Here is a 24,511-nt window from a genome sequence, read left to right on the forward strand (position 1 = left end):
CTGTGGAATCAATAGTGAGACTCTCCTTTGTGCCTGTCCTCCTGGGGCTCAGTGGGACCCTCTGCAGGGGTGAGGGGCCCTGCCGTGTGCGGCGCTCTCGTTGGGGTCGGCACAGCCAGCTCCATCCTCAGCTCTGAGCTCTGTACCTCAGCACAACTGCATCTTTGGTGGACATGGTCCCGTGTCTTGAGCACAAGCACGCTGCAATAAACCAGCTGTGTTTGCACCTTAAAAATGCAGTTTGGGGGGATTTTCTGTGTAACAAATCCAGATGACCTACTAAGCCATCATACCTGTTTGATTGAGCAGTAAATGGAATATAACTGCCTGATGTCCGTGGAGTTTTCTAATGATGAAAAGTAGTGATCTGAGTCAGTTTTAATCGCTGCCTGTGGCTCCCAGTCAACGTGCACAGAACCAGCATAAGGGGAGAATGTAAATAAGTCACACAATATACATATAAGAGCAGTGAGAGGTGAAAAGGAGAGAAATTACTTTGAATTTAACATTTGATTAATTTTTATTTACTTGTCAGAAAACCACAAGATGGTCACTACTTCATTCTCTAGTGTTTAATTGGAAAAGAACAGCTGCTCTGTTTCTCTTTCTTTATATTGGAGGGAAGAAAAAAAATTCCAGTTTTTTTTCACCAGCACTTCTTGTGACATATAGATTTTGTCTGACTAATTAGGGGCAAATAAAGATCCTAAAGAAATTATGCCAATACCTTAAAGGGAAGGACAAAGCCATATCATCTGCTGATGTGAATTGGAAGGGCTTCATTGGCAGTGCACTTCTACCAGCTGATATAGCAGTTTGGTCTGTGAGAGGAGACAGCTAATAAAACATGAAAACTTAATGATGTTTTCATACCTGCACAATAAGTTTCTGTTTTATGAACATGAGTTGGTTTTGCTCGTGCAAATACTCTGCAGTATTAGTGAGTTGTCTTAGGTGAATAAAAACATATCAGCATCAATAAGATTTTTAAGATGTGAGGCATTATTATGAAACAATATCAAGCGCCAAGCAGTGCTTTGTGCTGGTTTCCATGTGAACCATCAAAAAGAAGAAATATGTTGGTAGAACTGAAAAGACCTGTTAGAAACGCTGCTCCAGAGCTCTGGAATTAATTATTGACTTTTTGGTAACATGGCCTGATTGATAATCCAGTACCCTGAGCTACAAGAGTTTCTTTAGCGCTGATGAAGTTTAGGTGAACTGAAATGTGGTGCTCTAGATTCTAGGTGAGAAGTTCCTGCTGATTTAAGTAGACCCATGGGAAACGAAACACAAGAGCAGAGCCTATGTAGGCAACTTATTTCCTGCAGATTTCATTCTAATTTTATCACTCTTGTTACGCTCTAGGTTCCTTTTTACATTCACCACTCACATAATGTGCTTCACACATCTGTGACAAAAGGCAGCTTTTAAGTGTTGCAGAAGATAAGAACTAGTTTTATTTAATCTGATGGGTGCAAAAATGCCATTTTAGGAGTGAGGTGGATGCCTGAGCACCGAGTGACCTCCAGTGGCTTTGTTCCTGCATGGCAGCCCACTGAGGAAACCCCAGCCAGCCCTGAGCAGCACAGAATCCCCTGCCAGAGCCTGGGGGGTGTGGGTAACATCTCATGTGTTCCCAGTTGTATTTGATCCAGCACCACTGAAAAAGACTCCAAGCAGGAATTCAGATTAGGTACTGAATGCATTTTGAGCGACTAAATGGACCAGTTCTTCCTTTTTACTTCTGCACAGTGGTGACAATGCTTCCTACTTTTTTCACTATTTTTTCAGCTTTTAGGAGTGCCTGCACGACAATAGTGTATTTTCATGGCTCTTTAACATCCTTTTGCAGGTATGACTCTGATGGGCACCTGACCAATGCAACCTTCCCCACAGGGGAGGTCAGCAGCTTCCACAGTGATGTTGAAAAACTGACACGAGTGGAACTTGATACTTCAAACAGGGAGAACGTGATCACATCCACAAACTTCTCAGCTACCTCTACAATATACACTTTAAAACAAGGTAATAGAAGCATTTCTGTTATTTCTTCCCTGACCATTGTGTTTGGACCCTGGACATTCCTGCATTCGTAACTGTCAGCCAAAAAAAAACACCCAAAAACCATTAGAATTGGTTCCTTTGTTCCTTCCTTGCTTCAGCACACACAGCTGCAATTCTCCTGGGCCAACAGCTAGAAACAAGCCACAAGTGAATTGCTCTTCTGCTAGAAGAATCCCATGGATAAGATGTAAGCCCCTGATTTTTGTTGTTTTTGACAGATAACACACAGAACATCTACCGGGTCAGCCCAGACGGGTCTCTGAGAGTGACCTTTGCCAGCGGGATGGAAATCACACTCAACACAGAGCCTCACATTCTGGCTGGGGTTGTCAGCCCCACCTTAGGGAAGTGCAACATCTCCCTTCCTGGAGAGCATAACTCCAATCTCATTGAATGGAGGCAAAGGAGGGAGCAGACCAAAGGCAATATCTCCACATTTGAGAGAAGGCTGAGGGTAAGGCTTCCTCTTGTCTAAGTGCAGTGTTCCCTTTGAAAGTCATTGAAGTAAAATCCTGTTGAAATGTTACACTTTGTAAGAATGAAAACTTTGTATCAGTGGTGGGCCCGGCCGTGAATTTCAAAACCAAACTCCTCCAACAGTCTCAGGGATGTTTGATCTCTGATTTTGATGGTAAGATTTGACCTCAAGACATAATTACTTCTTTTCTTCCTCTTCTTTCTGAACTAAGAACTTAATTATGGCTTTGGAGGAAGCTGTGAGCAAAGGACAGTGCGTAGTTTCTCTGGCACAGCAGCGAAGTTGGAGGCACATTGTGCCTGTGTCAGATCTGCCCACCCTCCGGTTCCGGGGGAGCCGAGGGGCGCCAGGTGCTGCAGGGCAGAGGCTCTTGCGGGGACACTGTGTGTCCTGGCCAGCTCCTCTGCTGTGACAGAGCCATGAAGAGCCTCCCTGGGCATGGACAGGCTGAGTGTGGATTCTGTCCCTGCCACGGGCTCTCACACCCCCAGCTCCCCCTGGCTGGGTCCCACCACGGCTCCAAGAATGATTTGTTTTAACATTGCTTCGTTGGTTTATTTTTACCTGTGACTGCAATGACAGATGGTCAACATTTAGCATTTAATTACATAACACCATGGCTCAAAGAGATTGCTGCTTTGCTAAACAGGTTTTTTATTAAATCAGTTCTGGTTTTCACATGAATACCACTTAAAATGCCTGTACCAATAGTACGACTGGGAATTTTGGCCTTAAAAATACCGTGTTATCGACTACAACCTTTCTGGATAGGAATTGCATCTGAAGGTACTCCTGTTAGCTCTGAAAATACAGAGATGGTTATTAAAATCTCTGCATTGTCAAAACCACCAAAATCAAACCCATCTCGTTTTGATTATGAGATACTATAGATTTTTTGTAAGTGTACCATCTGTTTGCTTTTCAGCTGCTCAGTCAAAAATGCAAGACTGGGAAGATCTGGCCAGACTGGGCACTGTATGTAAAACACCAGTTTGAAAGGGCCTTGTTCAGATTTGACAGTCACAGTTACTTTTTAGGCTCTTGCAGGTGGACTCTTGTTCTGTCAGGGCAGGGCTGCGGGGAACCTGGTGGGATAGCACAGGTTCCTCTGACAGGAGGATTTTGGAGTGGAAAGGAGGAGAAATGTTAGAATCATAGGATCATTTATATCTGAAAAGGCCTCAAAGATCCTCAAGTCCTTTGTATTCTGCACAAAGGAGACACCATGTAAATAGGCACAAGAGAAAGGGACAGATGGACTTCTGAGGCTGGTAATGCCATGAGGAAGGGCTTTGGAGAACAGCAGAAATATCTGGATCCTGGAGTTCATCTTTACACTGAGGTGCTGGTGGAAAGGAGAGTCAGTGGAGATGGAAGGAGCTGGAACAGCACAGGAATCTGCCCAGAGACAGCTCTCTTTTCTTGGTGACTATAGGAAATGCAGCCCAGCAGGAACAAAAGCACCATCCTATGGTGTGTTTGAAACAGTATTCCAAATAATGAAATGGATTTAGGACTTAGTGGGCACAGACCCTTGAGTACTGCTGGGGGGAAAATAATAGCATCATTGAAAGTCATTATGCTGGATGAGATTCTGGACAGACCCTCTGAAAACCTTCAGAGTTATATTTTTAAAAGAAAGTATTTAAACACTTAATATGCCATGCCTGGCACAACAGGAAGTGTGTTAGAAAGCTTGCAATGCAGGGCAGAAAGAACTATGCCAAACTTTGAAAGTACATGTAAAGAAAAGCTCTGGGGATTGGAGCAGTTCTCCGTGGAAATGAACAGACTTGCAGGAGCCCTCAGTTAAGGGAAAAAAACCAGCACAATGGAAGAGTTTTCTGAGAAAGGAGAAAAAAAAAAAAAACAGCATAGAAATGAGGTATAAAGGTGTTACTTAGAAATCAGTCCTGATACCATCAGTGAAACAAATGGCTTTGACGGCTAAAAGGCATAAATTGGAAGGCAGGTAGCTGGGGATGAGATAAAGGATGACCTACTTGAAGAGAAGAAAGAGAATAAAGCTCTTCCTTCTCTGCCTGGTCCTAACTTTTTAAATTCTAATAGCAATTAGCAACCATCTTGCAAGTATATCACTCTATTAGTGTTATTTCCAGTTTTGGAAAGAGGCCACTGTTAGCATGTTGTGAATAATGCTGGAAACCCTGAGTTTTAAAAAGCTGGATTTCTGCATGGTGTGAATTCTGCTCTGGAGATAGCACAGAAGCGAGTAAGTTAACTGAAATGCTGGAACAGTCATCTAACTTTATCTCAGGGTCTAAATCAATGTGGGGAAGAGAAATTAACCACAGGTTTCCTTGAAGTGAAGAACTGCTTGCCCCAGCGCTTCCTGAACATACATAAAACAGTCTGTGGGCATGTATGCATTTTATATTTATAATAAATCTATGTACAATCAGGCATTTTAACATCAATCTTAATCTAGCAAGACTTCTTTTTTATCAATTGAACAGCTATTTTAATTGACTTCTAAAAATGAAGCAAAGACTGCTGTTAAATCTGATGAGCATGATGCATAGTAATGCACTGATTAGAATGCAGCTCTGCTCCCTCCTGACTTTTGCATAACTTGAGGAACGTGGCATTGGATGCAGTCCAGGTTTTATAGCTGAATGTCTACAAAATTGAAAATTGAATGCTTGGCCAGTCTTACTTATTTTTGCCTTTTTTTAATTTTTTTTTTTTTTTTTTCCTTAATAACAACAGCGGCAGTACCTCACTGGCCTTGGATCAAAAGTCCTGCAGAGTCAGGCTTTGCCAGCCATGTTCACTATTGCACTTAGCAAATGATCTCCCTTTATTCACCAGTCTTAACAGCAAATTGTAAAGATGGGACCAGGTCCTCTGCCGGGGTGTATGAGTCTGCATTGGCTCAGATCAAAACACAGACAAGGAAAGAATCTGACTTACATATCAGGCAGGGTGGACAGGGTGTGCTCGGAAATTAAATCAAGAGCAGTGCACTCTTGTGTGATACACTGCAGAATTTCTAGCTAAGAAACCAATGGAAATAGAGTCAACAAATGTTTAAAAGTATAGAATAAATGTATCTTTTTATGCACTCCTAACATTATTGAAGTCAGCTGAATTTTCTCCCTATTTTCATTAGCTGGTATTCCAGCCTGACACGGCTTTCAGAGAGCAGTTTTCCCTGGCTCATAGCAGAACACGAGTTCCAGCCACTCTCGGGGGGCTCCTTGCTGTGGTTTATGTATCTTGGAGGAGTCATTTCATGAAGCCACTGGAATTTGAAATCAGCTTGTCAATGGCAACATTGGGATGAGTCCTCCCACCCATTTATGATCCTGTCTCGCCTTGAGAAGGGTGTTAAACTTAACTTTAATATAAGACAGTAAACAAATGAGACATAAAATGTGCAATATAAGGGGAGTATTTTAACCTTATTTTAACTCTCTGAGTTTTCAATTACTGCTGCTTTCCACTTCGCTGCTGATTCTGCCTCTGTTTGGTTTTCCTTCTTATTTGTTGTATGGTCTCTGAAATTCAGCTTGCAAGCAGTTTGTATTTGAGGCTCCTCTTTCTCCGAACTGCATTCTACAATGATAGTAATAGCAATAAGAACATTAAACATGTACATGGAGCATAAATGAATATGACATAGGGTATACCTCCTGCTTGCTTTTCCGTTATTTTGCCACCAAGAGGATTTTTTTCCAGAAATTTTAAGAAATTTGCTAAAAAATATATTATATTAAGCTTAAACCAACAGTCTGTGTACAAATAAATGTAGTTGAACTGAGCATGACATTTTAGTTGGGCTCCTTAACTATCATTAGAGCATAAATTGTAATAGTCACAGCAGTCTACAGGCTATATAGGTATTTAACAGCTGTTGTAAATGCACACTATTAAAGTTAGACATGTGTGTATATAAAACTCCAGAGATGCTACTTGAAGAAAGAACACCTGCTTCTTCTAGATTCTCAGATGATTTTGTATCTAAAAACAGAAAGAGGACCGAGAAAGAAATGTTTGTTCTAATGACACCACGAATCATTCAGCAGGGTTTATTCCCCATTTCCTCGGTGGCTGTGCCTCCAGAGAGGAGCAAGCCCCAGGGTGGCTCTGAGCTGACACCTGCCCTGCACTGTCTGTGCTGTGAGAAGTGATTCACGGGAACAGTCAGCACCTAGAACGTGGGGGATTAATGCAACAAGCTCATTGAGCACTGATCTGAAAAAGACATGTCAATGAGCAATATTTTATGGTTCCCTAAATTATATATCTGATTGAAAGGGTGTTTAATAGAGATTTCCCAGTGGCTGAATGATCTAAGGAGGCAGATGATGATAGCACTGGATGAATGTGCTCTGTCTTCACGAATCTCATTTCTGAACTCGGTTTCAGGTTGGGCACTGGGCTGTGTTCTGTCTGTCAGACACAGCGAGCTGCTGGTCCCAGCTGTGGGGAGAGCTGCCACAGGGGATGTGGCCAGCAGCAGGCACAGGCTGCTGGCCCGCAGGGCTCAGGTGGTTTTGTGAGGAGGCGTGAGCACCCCAGGGAGCAGGGGGTGCAGGAGCACCCTGGAGAGCAGGGGGTACAGGAGCACCCCAGGGAGCAGGGGGTGCAGGAGCACCCCAGGGAGCAGGGGGTGCAGGAGCACCCCGGGGAGCAGGGGGTGCAGGAGCACCCCGGGGAGCTGGGGGTGCAGGAGCACCCCAGGGAGCAGGGGGTGCAGGAGCACCCCGGGGAGCTGGGGGTGCAGGAGCACCCTGGAGAGCAGGGGGTACAGGAGCACCCCAGGGAGCAGGGGGTGCAGGAGCACCCCAGGGAGCAGGGGGTGCAGGAGCACCCCGGGGAGCTGGGGGTGCAGGAGCACCCCGGGGAGCTGGGGGTGCAGGAGCACCCTGGGGAGCAGGGGGTGCAGGAGCACCCTGGGGAGCAGGGGGTGCAGGAGCACCCCAGGGAGCAGGGGGTGCAGGAGCACCCCGGGGAGCAGGGGGTGCAGGAGCACCCTAGCGGGTGCAGGAGCTGCCAGCACAGCTCTGCCCTCTGCAGCACCAGGATGTCACCTGGGCTCTGAGGGCTGTCCCTGACCTGTCAGAGTTCACAGAGCTCAAGAGAGGATGTAGACAGTCAATCTTTCTCAGTTTGTGGGCTTAACTACACATCTTGGACTGGAATCAAGAATTTCATCCGCAGCTGAGAAGAAAGAAGAAAAGTTCAGGAAAAGGTGAAAGCAGAGGTGAGAGTTTAGCACATGGAAGCATCCTGTAATGCCAAATACAATAACACTGAATGCAAGGAACAATTTTACTTTTGGTCCTTCCATTTCTCATCTGAATCTTTTCTGTTTTCTTGCCTTCAGTAAGGCCCAGCTCACAACGTGAAAGCTTTTGATTGAACTGCAATTTTTTGAATTGCTCATTTTGATTAGAGCTGGCACTGACGTGTCTGTCGTGTTGGGATGCACTGTGTGCTTACCCTGCTGTACCTTTGTGTTCAGACCCACAACAGAAACCTGCTCTCCATTGACTTCGACCACGTAACCAGAACAGGAAAGATTTATGATGATCATCGGAAGTTCACCCTTCGCATCATGTATGACCAGACAGGACGGCCCGTTCTCTGGTCCCCCCTCAGCAAGTACAACGAGGTCAACATCACTTACTCACACTCTGGATTAGTCACCTATATCCAGAGAGGAACCTGGACTGAGAAAATGGAGTATGATCCAAGTGGGAATATCGTTTCCAGGACGTGGGCAGATGGTAAAATATGGAGTTACACATATCTAGAAAAGGTAAATTATTTTAAAATTGGGGTTTGTGCCAAGGCCAAAAACAAAAAAAAAAAAAAAGAAGGGGGGGTTTATTACAGTATATTTATTTATTTATTTATTATATTGTATTTATTCATTACCTTTGAACTATATAACAATGCTGTCTCTTGCAAGAGTATTTAAGACTTCTAAAACAGAAAATGCATAGAAATTACCTAACTAGATAAAAATGTCTCAGGGTATGCTCAGACCTACATGTCACCTGCTCAAACCTGATACAGTTCGGTTCTGAAAAAAGTTATCAGCACCTCAGGTTTGTTTAATTGGTAGGTCAGAGCAACTTTCTGGTCTCAGTCCAAGTTCAAGTGACCAATGGAGACCCTAACTGCTGAAAACCATGTTGCTACTCAGGATAACAGTCAGAAAGATCACAGTCCTGAAAGAGAGCTTTTTTCTCCCCACAAACACAGTTCTTTTAAGTCAAAATTAGGAACCCATGAGCACAAGCTTACATGCTGTATTTTAAACAGGGGATTGATCCTGTGAGGAGAAAGCTTACTGCAGTATTTATGTGGGCCCTTTCGGGGGTAAATATTAATATGAAATGAGTTATTGCTCTGCTTTTATGGTGACTTTACATCCAAAGTCCCTGAATATTGTAAGTTCCATGTATGTCTAGAGGCAGTGGTCACAAAATGTGGAGATAAATATCTTACAAACCAAGGAGGAGCATCTTCATCTGTAGTAACATTTTGTTTGGTCGTGTCTTTCAAAACCAGAATGCCAGTCTGTATTTTTAAACCTTTCAGAACTCAGTGCAAGCTCACATTCAAAATTTTTTAAATAGCAACATCTTGGACTATCCAATACACCCTGAGTTAGCAGAACATTTTCTCTGAACCTGTAGACCACAGGAAAAGGCCATGGGGGCTGGGGGCAGAGGAGGTAACACTGATAGGAGGAAATCCACACAGGAAATCCTGTGACTTTGAAGTTACTTCTATGTGAAGGAGTTCCAAATGTGTACTTTTAAGATAAACTGTGCAGTACTTACTTTCAATGTATTTAAGCTCGGTCTTCAAAAAACTTAAACCTAACCCAGTGGAAAAAAAAAAAAATGGTCAGGAGTGGAAAATGCATAAAAATGTGATTCCTCCTTGTCTGCATGCAGTGTGGTTCTTGCATGTGTTAACAAGATTGGCAAACCCCAGGAGCTTCAGAAGTTTGTCTCAGATAAATTTGTCAGGGCTTTTTTTGTCTGTATGCTCTTTTGCAAATTACAAGTAAACAGGCATTTCGTACAGCTTTCAAATATTCAGGCAGTGTGCCTTTTGGAGGAATCTCTTCTTTTTTTCTTTGAACCTGTTTTGGAAAGATTTATGCTTCTTATCTTTCCAAACCACTTTGTCTGTTCTTAGTTTATGGTGAGCTCATAAATAAAGTCATATAATTTAACACTGTTATTCTAGAATTCTACACAAAAGGCCAAATCCTGATCTTGTAGAAGCAAGTGGCAAAAGCTTACTGCTTCAGGTAGCAGCTTGGGTAATGCTGTGACTTGTCATTAAAATTATGGAAAGTCGTTCACACCATGGACAATAATCTCACAGCTATTTAATGTACTTCCGTGACTGTTGTTCCTTGTGCCAAAGAAAGATGAATTCCTTGTCAAAATTAGGCTTTGAAATATAACTTTGTGGCTTCATTAAAGTCAATAACTCATTGTGTTAATTATGTAATGATTGCTAAAGGTTGTCTGAAGACTTGTAAGACCCAGTAATTCCTTACATGAAAAAAAAATCAATTATATAGCTCGCTTCCAATTCATAGTTATTTAATTCTTCATTTTTATCACTTGATGAGTTAATTGTACATCTTCAAAAATCTCTGCTCCTTACTAAATTAGCTCAAATAATTAAGGTTTTTAAAAGCACTACAACATCAGCATTGTAAATAATTCTTATTGATGAGATTCAGTTCCTCTTGTTTGGTCACTTTCCTCAATTAGTTAATGCTGTTATAAAACCTCCTGAATACTCCAAGCTGGCTCCCAAAATCTGGCAGACAAAAGAGAGGAGTGTCTGTGTGTGTGTGTTGGGCAGAAATGACATCTAGTGGTGATGCTCAGCGTTTGTCTATTCCCAGCAGAGCTCCCAGTAATTGCCCACTGGCTGTTTATCTTACACCATACGGCAACAATCATTTTGTGGTTGACCAGGCTCTGGTTGCTTTAATAAAATGACTGAATTTGGGGTGTTTTATGAGCTACCCTCTGAAATCCTTTAAAACAATTAGAACCCAATTGGTGCAGAGTTGAAAAATCTATTGTAATATTATTAGGATGAATTGGGAATTTTTTTTTTTTTCCTCCTCATGGTATCCTCTAATAGGCTTGAGAGGATACTCAGTCTCCAGCCCTTGTACTGTCTATCTTTTTACTATCCTGGACAAAAATGAAAAAGCCACAAAGTGCTGTAAAGATGGTACACAGGGGCACTAAAGTTCTATTGGGGATGTTCCTGATCTTGTTATTCATACTTTGTCAATGGCAGACAGCTTAAAAACAGGCACGGGAGCAGTATATAGAGAGAGGCATCACAGCAGTGCTAGGAGAGAGTTCAGCCAGTGGTTTACTGCAGACTGGAGACTCCACTGAAGGTGGAAACAAAATAAACACGGTGCATGTTGGAAGTGGTTGGCAGAGCACAATAAAGTGATCAGAAAGTGCTCGGTGTGAGGGACTGTCGTCACCAGCTGGCAGAGGGTGACCTGGAGCGGCATATGCTGGTGCTCTCTGGCTGCTATACAGGTGACAGATGTCTTTGGCCAAGGGCAGGAAGAGACACATCTTGGGCAGGCCGGGGGCCGGGGGTTTGGAGAGCGTGGCCAAGGCTGAGCCTATCTCTGGCCCTTTGAATGGGCAGTTGCTTTATTTGTCAGAGAAAAGCGGCTCAGGGCCAGTGTTACTTCACACTGGGCTGATCTTACGGTGTGTTCTTCCCAGAGAAGATTTTTGAGCTTAGGGGGGAATAGATCCCGTTTTTTCTGATTTCTTTCCCCAGTACTCTATGACAATGTAGTGATGCTGTTCCATGCAGGCTTTGTTTTGTGGGATGTCTCAGTCCTGCAGAACCCTGACAGATTTGTTTCCGTGCCAGGTGGGTTTGAGCTAAGAGCTGGGCAGTGTCGGTGCTGCAGCACAGCTCAGATAAGGCAAGGAATGGGCAGTGCCTGGTCCAGCCAAGCCATTTGCTAGAGCTGGGGGAAGGCTACAGAGTTCCCCCCTTACATTTTCATTCTGTGTTTTCACTATCTTTTTCTCAGCAGTGACAGCTCACCAGCCAGCTTGTGCTCTGAGACACTGTGACTGTACATGGTGGGTGAGAAGGCATACAGCACCCAAACTTTAATTATCAATAGGAAAAGCCTGCTGTGCTTGCACATTCATCTGCCAGATAAACAAACCAGATTTCATTAGCCAGCCACAGTTAGCCAACACAGGGCAAATACCAAGTACCTGTATAGAAATTATATTCTCTGTAAACATTAAAAATAAACAATAGAAGCAGTCACACCAAAGAATCTGCAGAGTATTTTCATCCATCTGTGAGCATGGAGATATTATGAACTCTGGGGCTATGTGTATTTAAAAGAAGATACACAGGAAAAGGGCTAGGTCTGTGTTGGAGGTAAACAGAATGCCAATAAAAGGTAAACACCTTGTGCATGCACAGTTTCCCCTTTCCAGCTCCTCTAGACACATCTGCTGGTGCCGATGCTCTGCCTGTGTGTGAGGAAGAGATTCCTTCTGGTTTTGCTTCCTGAGAGGATGTCCTAAATATTTCAAAGCAATGTAGCCAGTCAGCATGAGGCTGTAATGCTACTGAGAGCCACATCTGCCTTCCAGTTCAGAGGCTCTTACCTCTAGACTTACTTTGATTCTCCTCCTGTTTTGTACCACCTTGGTGGCCAGGTCTCCTGGAGCTGAAAGCTTCATTGGAATTGTACGGTCAGTAAGAGCAAACGGCAGGCGTGCGTGGTTGTGTCAGCATTCCATAGCCTTTGGGCACTCCCTAGCTGGAGCCCCGTGCCCAAGCCACCCCTGACCGTGCCGTTGCTGTTTGGTTGCAGTCGGTGATGCTCCTGCTGCACAGCCAGCGCCGCTACATCTTCGAGTACGACCAGTCCCTGTCGCTGCAGTCGGTGACGATGCCCAGCATGGTGCGCCACGCGCTGCAGACCACGCTGTCCGTGGGCTACTACCGCAACATCTACACGCCCCCGGACAGCGGCGCCGCCTTCGTGCAGGACCTGGCCAGGGATGGGCGGCTGCTGCAGACGCTGTACCCCGGCACGGGCCGCAGGGTCCTCTACAAGTACACCAAGCAGTCCCGGCTCTCCGAGATCCTCTACGACACCACGCAGGTCACCTTCACCTACGAGGAGTCTTCTGGCGTGATCAAGACCATACATTTAATGCACGATGGGTTCATCTGCACCATCAGATACAGGCAGACAGGTTTGTCTAACCGTGACTGCTTCGCTAAAGTTTTCGGCTCCTTAAAATGTGACACCTGCTCCTCATTCGCAACACCCTGATCTTGCACTTACCTGGCGTGAAATTCCATTATTTTTATGTCTGCAGCTTCTTATATTTTATGTTTCACCAGAAAAATATGTGTGTATATCTCTGTGTCTGTGTACATAGGTGAACATAGCTGTCCCACCTAAAATACAGTCTTCTTTTTATTGCTTGGAATGGAATAGCTCTTAGAATGTTTTGTTGGTTTTATTCCTCTGTGCGGATATTTGCTAAATACTAAATCAAGTTGGTTTATTGTTTGTATTTACAAGTTTCCCTGTTTACACCGTACTGCAACGTAAATTCAGAAAGGACTGCTTATATGAGGAAGGAAATCACCATGTGAAATAAATTTAGTTTAGAATTATCTTGTAAGTAAACAGAAATCATAATTATGAATAAAACAGCATTCATTTGAACAAATATTAATAAAATATAAATAATTTGTAGAGCAAGCATTAGTAGAGGTTTGTGAGAGAACAGTCATCTAGCATATTCTTAGTTACTGGTATTTTCTGAGACAGCTAAGGAGTAGTAAGGCTGAAGGGCGTACCTGAGGTCATCTCCTGTCTGTCCTAGATCTGTAGGGTAAGTAAACCAGGGGCATAATTCATTATTCTTCTTGTTTTTCCTCTTCCCCGTATTTTTTTTTTGGACAGGTCCACTTATTGGTCGCCAGATCTTCAGGTTTAGTGAAGAAGGGCTTGTAAACGCCAGGTTTGACTACAGCTATAACAACTTCCGTGTCACGAGCATGCAGGCCATGATCAACGAGACGCCCCTTCCCATTGATCTGTACCGCTACGTCGATGTTTCTGGCAGGACCGAACAATTTGGGAAATTCAGCGTCATTAATTACGATTTAAACCAAGTTATAACCACCACTGTGATGAAGCATACCAAAATCTTCAGTGCCAATGGGCAGGTGATTGAAGTCCAGTATGAAATTCTCAAGTCCATCGCTTACTGGATGACCATCCAGTATGATAACATGGGCCGCATGGTGATCTGCGACATCCGCGTGGGTGTGGATGCCAATATTACCAGGTATTTTTATGAATATGACCCCGATGGGCAGCTCCAGACTGTGTCTGTGAACGATAAAACCCAGTGGCGCTACAGCTACGACCTCAACGGCAACATCAACCTGCTGAGCCACGGGAACAGCGCGCGCCTCACGCCTCTGAGGTACGACCTGAGAGACCGCATTACCAGGCTTGGGGAAATCCAGTATAAAATGGACGAAGATGGTTTTCTCAGGCAAAGAGGCAATGAGATCTTTGAGTACAACTCTAATGGTTTGCTGAACAAAGCGTATAACAAAGTGTCTGGCTGGACTGTGCAATACTGTTATGATGGTCTGGGAAGACGAGTTGCAAGCAAATCGAGCCTAGGACAACACTTACAGTTCTTTTATGCTGATCTCTCCAACCCAATAAGAGTTACTCACTTGTACAATCACACTAGCTCAGAAATAACATCCCTGTATTATGATCTGCAAGGTCATCTCATTGCAATGGAATTAAGCAGTGGGGAAGAATATTATGTTGCTTGTGATAACACTGGGACACCTCTAGCTGTGTTTAGCAGTCGAGGCCAGGTCATAAAGGAAATTTTGTACACCCCTTATGGAGAGATCTACCAGGACACTAATCCAGATTTTGAGGTTATCATTGGTTTTCATGGAGGACTCTACGATTCTCTCACTAAATTAGTTCATCTGGGTCAGCGGGACTATGATGTCATTGCTGGTCGGTGGACGACACCGAATCACCATATTTGGAAGCACCTGAATGCTGTCCCACAGCCATTTAATCTCTACTCCTTTGAGAACAATTACCCCGTTGGCAAAATCCAAGATGTTGCTAAGTATACCACAGGTAAAAGTAACCTGTCTCTCATGAAAATGTTTCTAACGAAAATAAAACTTTTTCTCCAGTTGTGGTATGGATTCAACATTCCAGAAATCTTTTGCATACAAAAAGTCTCTAATCTTAAATCTGTTGAAGCAATTTGTTTAATAGATTGCATCTTACTGAGCTTGATCTGTTTTCTTTAACATTTATGGTAACCAAGAAGATAATTAATAGCTGCTTGTGTTGCTTTTCTCAGTGCTAAAATTAGAGGAAGAATGGAAGCAGCTTAATTTGAATTTTTTCTATTATAAATAGAAGGCACACTATTGATTTGAGTATAGCTATGCTTTGTAACCAAATAATTTCTTTGCTACAATAAAAGCTGTAGCTGGTGCAGGAAACATAAATTGATGTGAAATCATTATTTCTGTATAGCTGGAATTTCTGCAGACTGCCCTCACTTTTTCTAGGATTTATGAGCCTTTTTGCCAGCATCCTTTTCTTGTTTTGTAGACATTGGAAGTTGGCTAGAGCTGTTTGGTTTCCAGTTGCACAACGTGCTGCCTGGATTCCCAAAACCAGATATAGAAGCTTTGGGGACAACATACGAACTTCTACAGCTTCAAACAAAAACCCAGGAGTGGGATCCTGGAAAGGTTGGCAAACATTCTGTTCAGCTGCTTTTAATACTAAATTAAGGAGTTTTAATAGAAAGTATCGGATACCAAGGAAAAAATGTGACTATATCTTTTAACATAATAGGCAAAGTAGATTGTTTAAGAATGCCAGAAACTTGAATTTTGTCAATTAGGTACCGGCATCAGAGTGGAGGAGAGGTTCGAGGAGAAGCTTTTAGCAACACAGTGAAGAAAATTTGTAGCTATTTCTGGAGAAAATATCCAAATTTGACGCACAGGATAGGCAAAAGGGTGGAAGTGTTTGTGTGAATCTTGAAAAAAAAAACCACAGAAAATCTTGTGGAATTAAAAAATTAAACAGCAGATTTTCATTTTTGTTAGCAAAGACACCACAAGCACTGGAAAATCACTGAGCTTTACAAGTCAGTACCTCTGCATAATTATTGCAGGAAACAGAAATGCTGCTATGGATTTGTTAGGGGTCTGTAAATCTTAGCCTTACTCCAGGGCTTGTTTCAGTAAGAGAGAGGCAGACAGCAGCCATCGGAGTCCAGCAGTCAATGTGACTACCGATACTCAGAGCAGGCATTCATATTTGGCATATGAGCATCTGTTAACAAAGAAATATGGTTTAGTAAAGACGCCTTTCCTCTATTGTAGTCAGGTAAGAGCAGCACAGAGCATTTGAGAGTTCACACTCGTGTTCCCAGCACTTAAGACAGTTACCATCCACCAAGTGCAGAAGGCTGGAGGGTCAAAGCTCATGCCAGATGTAGGAGCATGTCCATGGAAAATTATCACTGAGATGTTCAGCTTTTCCAAGGCACAGAAAGGATGTAGTGATAGGTATAGTGTTCAAGAGCGGGTTGGAGTGAAGTTTCGTCTAGCCTCAGTGGAGAGCAAGATCTGCAGATGTGATACACCTGACTATTGTTCTAGTGTCTCCAGACCTTCCCAACCTGCTTTCCCTAAAGAATGGGCTATAAAATTCATTACCACAGTTCTACAGAAGATGTAATTAAACACACAGCCACTAAGCAGAGCCATGTGAAAGGGCATAGCTTTGAATTCAGGTTTCCCTGCACTGCTAAGGGCTGAAAAAACAGCCGTTAGAGTAACAGTTCAAGGGGGAGGAAAAATAAAAAACAAATACAAAAATAGCATTTGTGATAAATACGTTTCCATTTGTTTCCTAGAAATGAAGGAGAACAAGAGACAGAAAGCACTACCGTAAGCAATTAAAAATCCTGTGCATATGCCCAGGTTCTGTAGGTGTGCACGATACTTTCCAAACAAATCAAAGATCCATTCTAAGCAATTAAGAGATGGTGAGGTACTGTAATGAACTTCAAGGTACCTTGCCTGCAATTTTGATAGATATTTTCTTTTCCAGACTATCCTCGGCATTCAGTGTGAGCTACAAAAGCAACTCCGAAACTTTATATCCTTGGACCAACTTCCTATGACACCCAGGTATAGCGATGGCAAGTGTTCTGAAGGAGTGAAGCAACTGAGATTCGCAGCTGTTCCTTCAGTGTTTGGAAAAGGCATCAAATTTGCTATAAAGGACGGCATAGTGACAGCTGACATCATCGGGGTGGCTAACGAGGACAGCCGGCGCATCGCTGCCATCCTCAACAACGCTCATTATCTGGAGAACCTGCATTTCACCATCGAGGGCAGGGACACGCATTACTTCATCAAGCTGGGCTCTCTGGAGGAAGATCTGGCCCTGATCGGCAGCACGGGCGGGCGGCGCATCCTGGAGAACGGCGTCAACGTGACGGTGTCGCAGATGACGTCGGTGGTGGGCAGCAGGACTAGGCGCTTCGCCGACATCCAGCTGCAGCACGGCGCGCTCTGCTTCAACGTGCGCTACGGAACCACGCTGGAGGAGGAGAGGAACCACGTCCTGGAGATAGCCAGGCAGCGAGCCGTGGCTCAGGCCTGGACTAAGGAGCAGAGGCGGCTGCAGGACGGGGAGGAAGGAATTCGGGCGTGGACAGATGGAGAGAAACAGCAGCTTTTAAGCACAGGGCGGGTACAAGGCTACGATGGATATTTTGTTTTATCTGTGGAGCAGTATCTCGAACTTTCTGACAGTGCCAACAATATTCACTTCATGAGACAGAGTGAAATAGGCAGAAGGTAACAAAGAAAATCTCTGCCTTTGCGTCACCAAAGACTGCCTGTTTTTAAGCGTAAAACGGTTTATTGTATTGGTTTTTCTAGATCAGAACTCTGTATATATAAATATAGAGGAAAAAACATATCCAACTGCCTTTAAATGTGACAGAAGATGGTATTTTAATATCGTTTGTTTAACTCTTTGAGAGATGACAGTGACAATTTTTAGTTCTTGTGTGGCAGTATTCAAAAATTTCAGAAGCAGAGTCCTGCGAGCCGCGACCTGCGCGCGAGGGGCCGGGGCGACCGCGCAGCCCTACGGGCCGGAGGCGGGTGCCGCCTGCTCTGCCTTCTCCTAAAGAAACACAAGGGTTTTGTTGTTGTTGATTTCATAATTCACCAGTTATTTAAATGGCTACAGAGCCGGATTCTGCAACCCGTGTTTACTGGGTGTCTTTTATCCCAGTGTGATCTCCCATAAGTTCAAGGGATTGCATACAGAAACCAGACTGTGTATGGAAACTTCACAGCTGCTCACCAACCCCACACACGTTCCTCGCAGTTAACAGCTAAGGGATTTTCTGACCTGGGAAGCCTGACTTGGGTTGGATTCGGTACGTCCAAGGATGTCCCCTCTGCTCGGCCGTGGCCGCTCCTCAGCCGCTCCATGCCGAACTCTGCCATTCCACTCGTGCCTGCCAGGCTCTCCCAGGGTTTTCCTGGGCACTGGGGTACACCAGGGTCTGGCAGCACACACGGAGCTGCCAGTCTGCTGGGTGGCACCGTGCTGGCCTGGCTTCAGCCAGAGATGGGGCGGCTGAAGCGGGCTTGGTGAGCACTGCAGTCTTGGGGAGGCTCTCCACTGGCAGGAGTGCTCTAGGCTGGGGTTTAACCCCGTGCTTTGGGGACACCCCAGCTGGAGCCCTCACAGAGCAGTATCAGGCCGTGCATCATCAGTCCTGTCTGTAGTCACTGGGCCAGGACTTGTCTTCACACAGATGATTCGGAAGGTGCAGTGTTGTTGGGTTTAGGCATCATGTTCTTTCCATCTCAAATTAATAATCCTGTTGTAGTACTCATTTTTTCGAGTCTGAAGATTGGTGGGTTGGGAGTTGATGAACCTAAGTGTGGATAGTAAATATATTGATAAACGTAGAGCATTTCGGGGGATGACTCTTCACTTTTCAGCTCAATATCTAGAGCACATAGGAAAGCATTATATTGCATGGACAGAAACTTTTCTTTCCCAAGGTAACATGCACTACTGGCACAGTTACTTCATAGCAGCATAGGTGATCCCTCCTCCAGTTTGTCATTTCCAAACGACCTGATGATCAGGAGGTGGGTTGGGCACACAGGGAGGGGGGGATTGGCAAGCAGTTTTCCAGAGGGATCTAGAAATCTTTTTATAGAGCCTGTGTATCCGTAACAGTGAAGTTATTGCACATTTCTTTCAGAACAGACATGGTAAATATATTGAAACAATTTCTGCTTGTAATTACCGAAGCCAACAAAGTGCATTCTTTATCTTCCTGTCTTTTTCTCCCCAGGTTTGTTTGGTTCTTTTTCCTTTGTTTTTGGGCAAGTGGAGCAGACTGTTCCCAAGTTAGAGATGAGCCTGAATTGACACCTGAGATCTGAGCCCCTCCCTGGGGTTTGAGCTCAGGTCTCAGCCTCAGCCCATTACCATCTCCTCCCAGATTCCTTCTGCTCCCCTGGGAGCCAGCGCAGCTTTGGGGTGCAGGATCAGGCTGAGTGGGAGCCTGGCCCCTAAATCCTCCTGTGTCCCCAGCCAGGGGGACCTGTGGACCAAAATCTGCACATGCTCATTGTAACCAGGCTCATCATTAACAGATGTACAGAACAGGGAGCTGGCAGCATCCAGGTCTGACAGCTCAGATTTCTGTAATTTTCCATCACATCACGGAGAATTTGAATACCTCCACACCAGCCTAAAAATGGACCTTCAAATCCTCGAGCCTCTAATACACTTTTAATCAATGGAAGAATAATTTATGAATTGTATATAGAGAGTGCATTCATAAATGTGATGATGTATTTTATCACTGATCCAAGATGTCAATATTAGAGTCTATTTTACTTATATTTTAAGCAATTATACTTTTTTGCAATTCACTAACGAGGATCATTTTCAAACTGCTTTAATATCCATTATAAACCAATATTTGGAGCTATTAGAGTTACCTTGAACTGTGCATTTCTAGTATGTAATACATATTTAGTTAGCTTGTGCCTTTAGTTCCTGAAAGTTATATTTGTATTATATGCAGGAAATGCACTTTGTATTACCTACAGTTGAGGTTTTTAATACTGCCTTGATTACTGTTGTTCTCATGTTATGCCAAATGGTCAAAGAGTTAAATGTGTTACAAGTTTGTCTTTGAAAGTAGATTTGGCATTTTCCCATTTCCTGGGTGCAGTCTAAGGTACATTTTGAACAATATCTCTTCTGAGAATACAGTTTCATTAAGACTCACATGGCATTACATGGCCCAGTTACAAAAGCAAAAAAAAAATGCCTTCATCATAACAGTTTCTTAAATTTAGGGGACTAAATATAAATGTCATGTTGAGATGACAGTGCTCAAGAAACAAGTTACTGCTGAAAGAGAGATTGGAGTCGTATGGTAGCTACACGTGGGCCAGCCAGCAGTGATTAGTGGGAACTACATGAACAAATAGCTTTGGACCTTCTTATTCATGAACAACCTCAGATGGAGGCAGGGAATAGTTCAGTCTCCATTCTTTTTCTCCTGAGTAGTTAGAGCGATTTCTCATTGTTTTTTTGGTGCGTTTGAGTTTTTTAATACAGTTCTTTTTTTTTTCTTTTTTTTTTCTTTTTTTTTCTTTTTTTTTTTTTTTTTTAATTTTTGTATTTTGCACTATAACCTAGAGACCCAGTTGAGAAAAAAGAAAAACAATAGCATGGAAATTTTTACTGTTATTTTGATCAAATAATTTGATGCTAGCATTCTGCACTGCAAACAAGGTTCTGAAAGAGGGAAAAATAAAATAATTAAAATAAAGTATAAAATTAAATAAAAATAAATAAAATCCACTGTTGTACACTATCCTGTAGCAAAGTACCTACCATGAGAAATACACGCTATATTTTTATGACGGCCAAACAAATAGTGTGCACAAATAACATTTCCTTTGCTTTCATATTTATTTAGTAAATCTAGAACATTTCAAAGTTATAAATATATATATATATATCTAGATATCTATGTAGAACATAGCCAAATAAATATATATGAACTGGTCAATGTGCAGCTGGGTACGCACACCTTGGCTCTTTGCTCCGAGCCCTCTCTCGCCCCTCCGCTGGGCACTGGGCAGAGGCGGCCCCGCGCCCTGGGGTCCCACCCTGCGGCCCCTGCCCGGGGGTGGCCAGGGCCAGCAGCTCCTCCAGGGGAGGCACGGGCGCTGCTGGGAGCCAAGGCGCTGCTCCATGCGGGAAAGTGCTTTAGGCAGAGGAGCTCGTGCTTGAGCCCACCCACGGAGACAGGCGCTGCCCGGGGTGTCCGTGTGTCCGGGCATTCCCCGGGGTGCGGCTGATCCGGCACGGTGGCACTGCGGGATGCCCCGGGGACACCCCGGTGCCACCCAGCTCAGGCTGCTCCAACAGCCCCAAGGGTTTTCCCATGCAAGGCTGGCTGTTGTTTAAACCTCTCCTTGATCCAAACCGTGACCAGGTGAAAGCGCCCGACTGCCAGGGAATCACTGCCAGGCAGAACTGGGAATGGTGGAGTTGGACTCGCTGTGGATTTGTCTGGGCATTTGTCACCTGCCATTATTTGTCTAAGGAAACGTGTTTGACAATTTCCAGTTTTTCCTTAGATCTTGTGGTGGACTTTAGCCTTTTAATAAATGTTCGTATATCAGATCGTGTCCTTGACAGTATTTTACTTGTATGAACCATGATAAAACATTAAAATCTTCATACTCTTCCGGCAGAAGTGTCAATAAACAAGAACGAGAAGCATAGCATACGATATATGTCAAAGTAATGTTCCTTTTTAGCTTTCTCATCAACAGTAAAAAATGTTTACAATGTATGCCAAGATCTTCACTTTCTGTCTAACACCGGTTAGAGGTTCTGATCTTACAGAAATTGTGTTATAATGGCCTCAGCCTCGTTGCTAGGAAACAATAGATCCCAATTTTTTTATTCCTGCTCTAACTCCTGTGCTGAATAGTGACTGGATACTGTACAGGTTTATGTTATATGGCTGCAGTTAAATGGTCTGATGCATTTTGCTCTGGGTTTCAGACCAGAAGCATGCATTTTCTACAAGAACATCCCAGCAACACACTGTAAATACTGAAAGTTAATATATTATGTGTCAATATTTGAAAAAGAAAGTACTTTGACTATTTCATTTTTTAAAAATAAAGGTGCAAACTTATGGCATGTGATGTTGTCTTTGTTCACATCAATTTACATCAGTATTTGAGATATACTGGTCATGTCAATAATAGGTGCTTCCGTAGAGCTACATGAGGACTTCAGCCAATATTGATGGACTCAAAAGTTGGGGGCAGGATGTTGCTTAGCAGATTTAATTTTACTTCTGATTCACAAAAGTTCATGCTTATAACTCTGCAGGTTTCACTGCAGGTGAAATCCCAGCCAGTTTCTGTATATAGGTTATTATATTTCATCAAAGCAAATGTGAGAGAGAAAAAATACTCTGTTAAATGCCTTTGCACTCCTGGTAACAGAGTAGGTGAAGTCGATGTTGTTGGCAGTGTGAGTAGCAAAGTTTAAGTATCTGCATGTTCTTTAGAGCTGCCTCAAATAGATGATGATGAATGATTCTGTGTTATCAAACAGAAATAATAAATATTAAAAGCCCAGTTCATGCAGCAGAGAGAAGGAGCACATGAATGCAGGGGCACGAGGAATGTGTAAGGCTAAAGGAAAGGTTACATGGTGAAAAACCATGGAACAGCTGGGCTGGGGAAGAACCGAGCAGGAGGGCTGAGGCTGTGCTGGCTGGGTGAGAAGGAGGCGATTCCAAAGGGGTGGCGCTGCAGTGGAAAAGGGAAGAAAACCAGCCTGGGGTGTTGTACAGATGGGGTGCTGCAGGAGAGCAGTCCCGGGGAGCAGGGGAGGGCTCAGGGCAGGCAAGGCCGGAGCTGAGGGAGAATCACTTGCTGCAGAGGAGCAGCACTGCCCTTGCTGGGGACAGGGACGGAGCAGGGGGACATGGTGAGCTCCAAAGCCACCTGCCAGGGCACGGGACACGGAGCAGTGAGGGGACAGGGCAGCAGCCAGGGGGTGAGCCCAGTGGGGCTGCGGCCTGAAGGAGGTGGTGGGAAGGAAGCTGCCATCGATCCTGACATTGTGTGGGAAGTCATACTTGCAAAATGCAGCTGCTGCTCTCCAAAAGGATCTGTAGCTCTTCACACTTAAGTCATTGTAGGAAATCAATATTATTTCCATATTCCTGTTCCCATAACCAACCATCTGCTTCTTGTCTCACAGGCACCCTCAGCTTCTCTGTTTCCACCTTAAGCCTACAGCAATTCCAGACCCTTGGGTACCCAAAAGAAACAATACAAGCCTCTGTCTTAATAATTCATACCAGAAACTGAAACAACATTCTCAGCTTTAAACAGAAATGGTATTTTCTGGCTTATTTTATGTATTTTTCAGAAGAATAATGCACTTCTGGAGTCAACCACAGTTGACTGCTCACTGCACCGCCTGTGTGCTGCAGGTTTTCCACACGCACCCCAGCCTCCAGTCAATAGGAGAGGTCAATAGGGAACAGCAAAGCCCTTCCCACTGTGCCTCCCTGCCGGGGACGATTTCCAGGCACACCCTTTCTGCTCCCAGGAGAGGCCAGGTGAAGGAGGGTTTAGACCTCACCCTTGGAAAGCGGAAGAGCTCCTGGGAAGGCTGGGGCTGCACACACACACTGCCAGCACCCGGCAGCTCACGGGGCTTTGGGCAAGAGTGGTTTGCAAAGCTGCAGAGGAACTGCCAGGAACCAGATCCTGCAGGCTCACAGCAGGCTGGGAAACCTTTAAGGGGGGAAGAGAAGGGGAAGCTTAGGTGGGCACAAGTGGCAGCAAACCAGCCAGTTCATTTGCTGCATTATGTAATGAGAAAAAAGCCTTTAAATATTTTATTAAAGAGGAAATCATGCTGGATCTCCCACTGTATGGTACTTTATGAAGGTAAGACTAATTTCAACCAACAAGTACATGTACGAAGGCACAGGGCAACACAGGCACATGCAGTGTAAAATATGATGGGACAGTTCACAGTGGATGAAATTTGGCCTTCAGTTAGACAGAAACTGAGTAATGAACTGAAAATTCCTCAACCACAGCTTTGCAATGCTGTTGCCCACTAGTCCCTGTTAAGATGGGGCTGTTCATTTATTTCACTTATTCCTATTGCTGGTTTACAAGAAACTTGTGGTTCACAGAAAATCTTCTATTGCTTGCACTGTCTCACTCACACACTCAGAGAGGGTAAAAAGGTAAATTAGCAAATGCTGCTGGGAGCATCCCCACCTTGCTGAATCCTGGACTTGCAGCCCACTTAGCGCTGCCATTGTTCACATCCAACGTGATGTGTGTTCACAGCCCCAGTGAGGTGAAAACAAGGCAGGGGTAGGGCCTCTTCTGTGAGCGTAACACCTGCGAAATTACACACAGGGGCCATGGGGTAACGTCCAGAGTGAGAGTTTCAAAAAGGGGTAAAATATGGGAGATCTTAGACGGCAAATTTCAGCTCGCACCAAAGCGGTAATACGTGTGTGGGCACTTACATTGCACAGAGATAAAGCAGGATGAAAGGAAACTGCGAACTTTATTGCTATGGCATAGAAAAGTGTGAGAGCAGATGTACAAAATGCCTTTTCTATTAAAAGGTGGGACAAGTTGGGCAGTTTTTGTGGGCAGCAGCCATAGGGGAAGATATGTAGCCACTAAATCATTACCTATGGGGTATTT

At 44.0% G+C, this 24,511-nt stretch overlaps 1 protein-coding gene across 4 annotated transcripts in view; it reads left to right on the forward strand.

The window, feature by feature from the left end:
* The window catches only part of TENM1 (teneurin transmembrane protein 1), a 616,400-nt gene extending 594,460 nt beyond the window's left edge, over positions 1-21,940 (forward strand). For all 4 annotated transcript variants that reach the window (XM_058423210.1, XM_058423211.1, XM_058423213.1 and 1 more), the window contains 7 exons: positions 1,856-2,028; positions 2,286-2,521; positions 8,037-8,333; positions 12,444-12,831; positions 13,554-14,774; positions 15,264-15,406; positions 16,782-21,940. In XM_058423210.1, coding sequence (XP_058279193.1) covers positions 1,856-2,028; positions 2,286-2,521; positions 8,037-8,333; positions 12,444-12,831; positions 13,554-14,774; positions 15,264-15,406; positions 16,782-17,540 — 3,217 coding nt within the window. In that variant the 3' untranslated portion in view covers positions 17,541-21,940. The remainder of the gene's footprint in view (positions 1-1,855; positions 2,029-2,285; positions 2,522-8,036; positions 8,334-12,443; positions 12,832-13,553; positions 14,775-15,263; positions 15,407-16,781) is intronic.
* The last annotated feature ends 2,571 nt before the right edge of the window (positions 21,941-24,511 follow it).

The sequence above is a fragment of the Hirundo rustica genome, chromosome 21 (genome assembly GCF_015227805.2).
Source record: "Hirundo rustica isolate bHirRus1 chromosome 21, bHirRus1.pri.v3, whole genome shotgun sequence".
NCBI classification, from domain to species: Eukaryota; Metazoa; Chordata; class Aves; order Passeriformes; family Hirundinidae; genus Hirundo; species Hirundo rustica.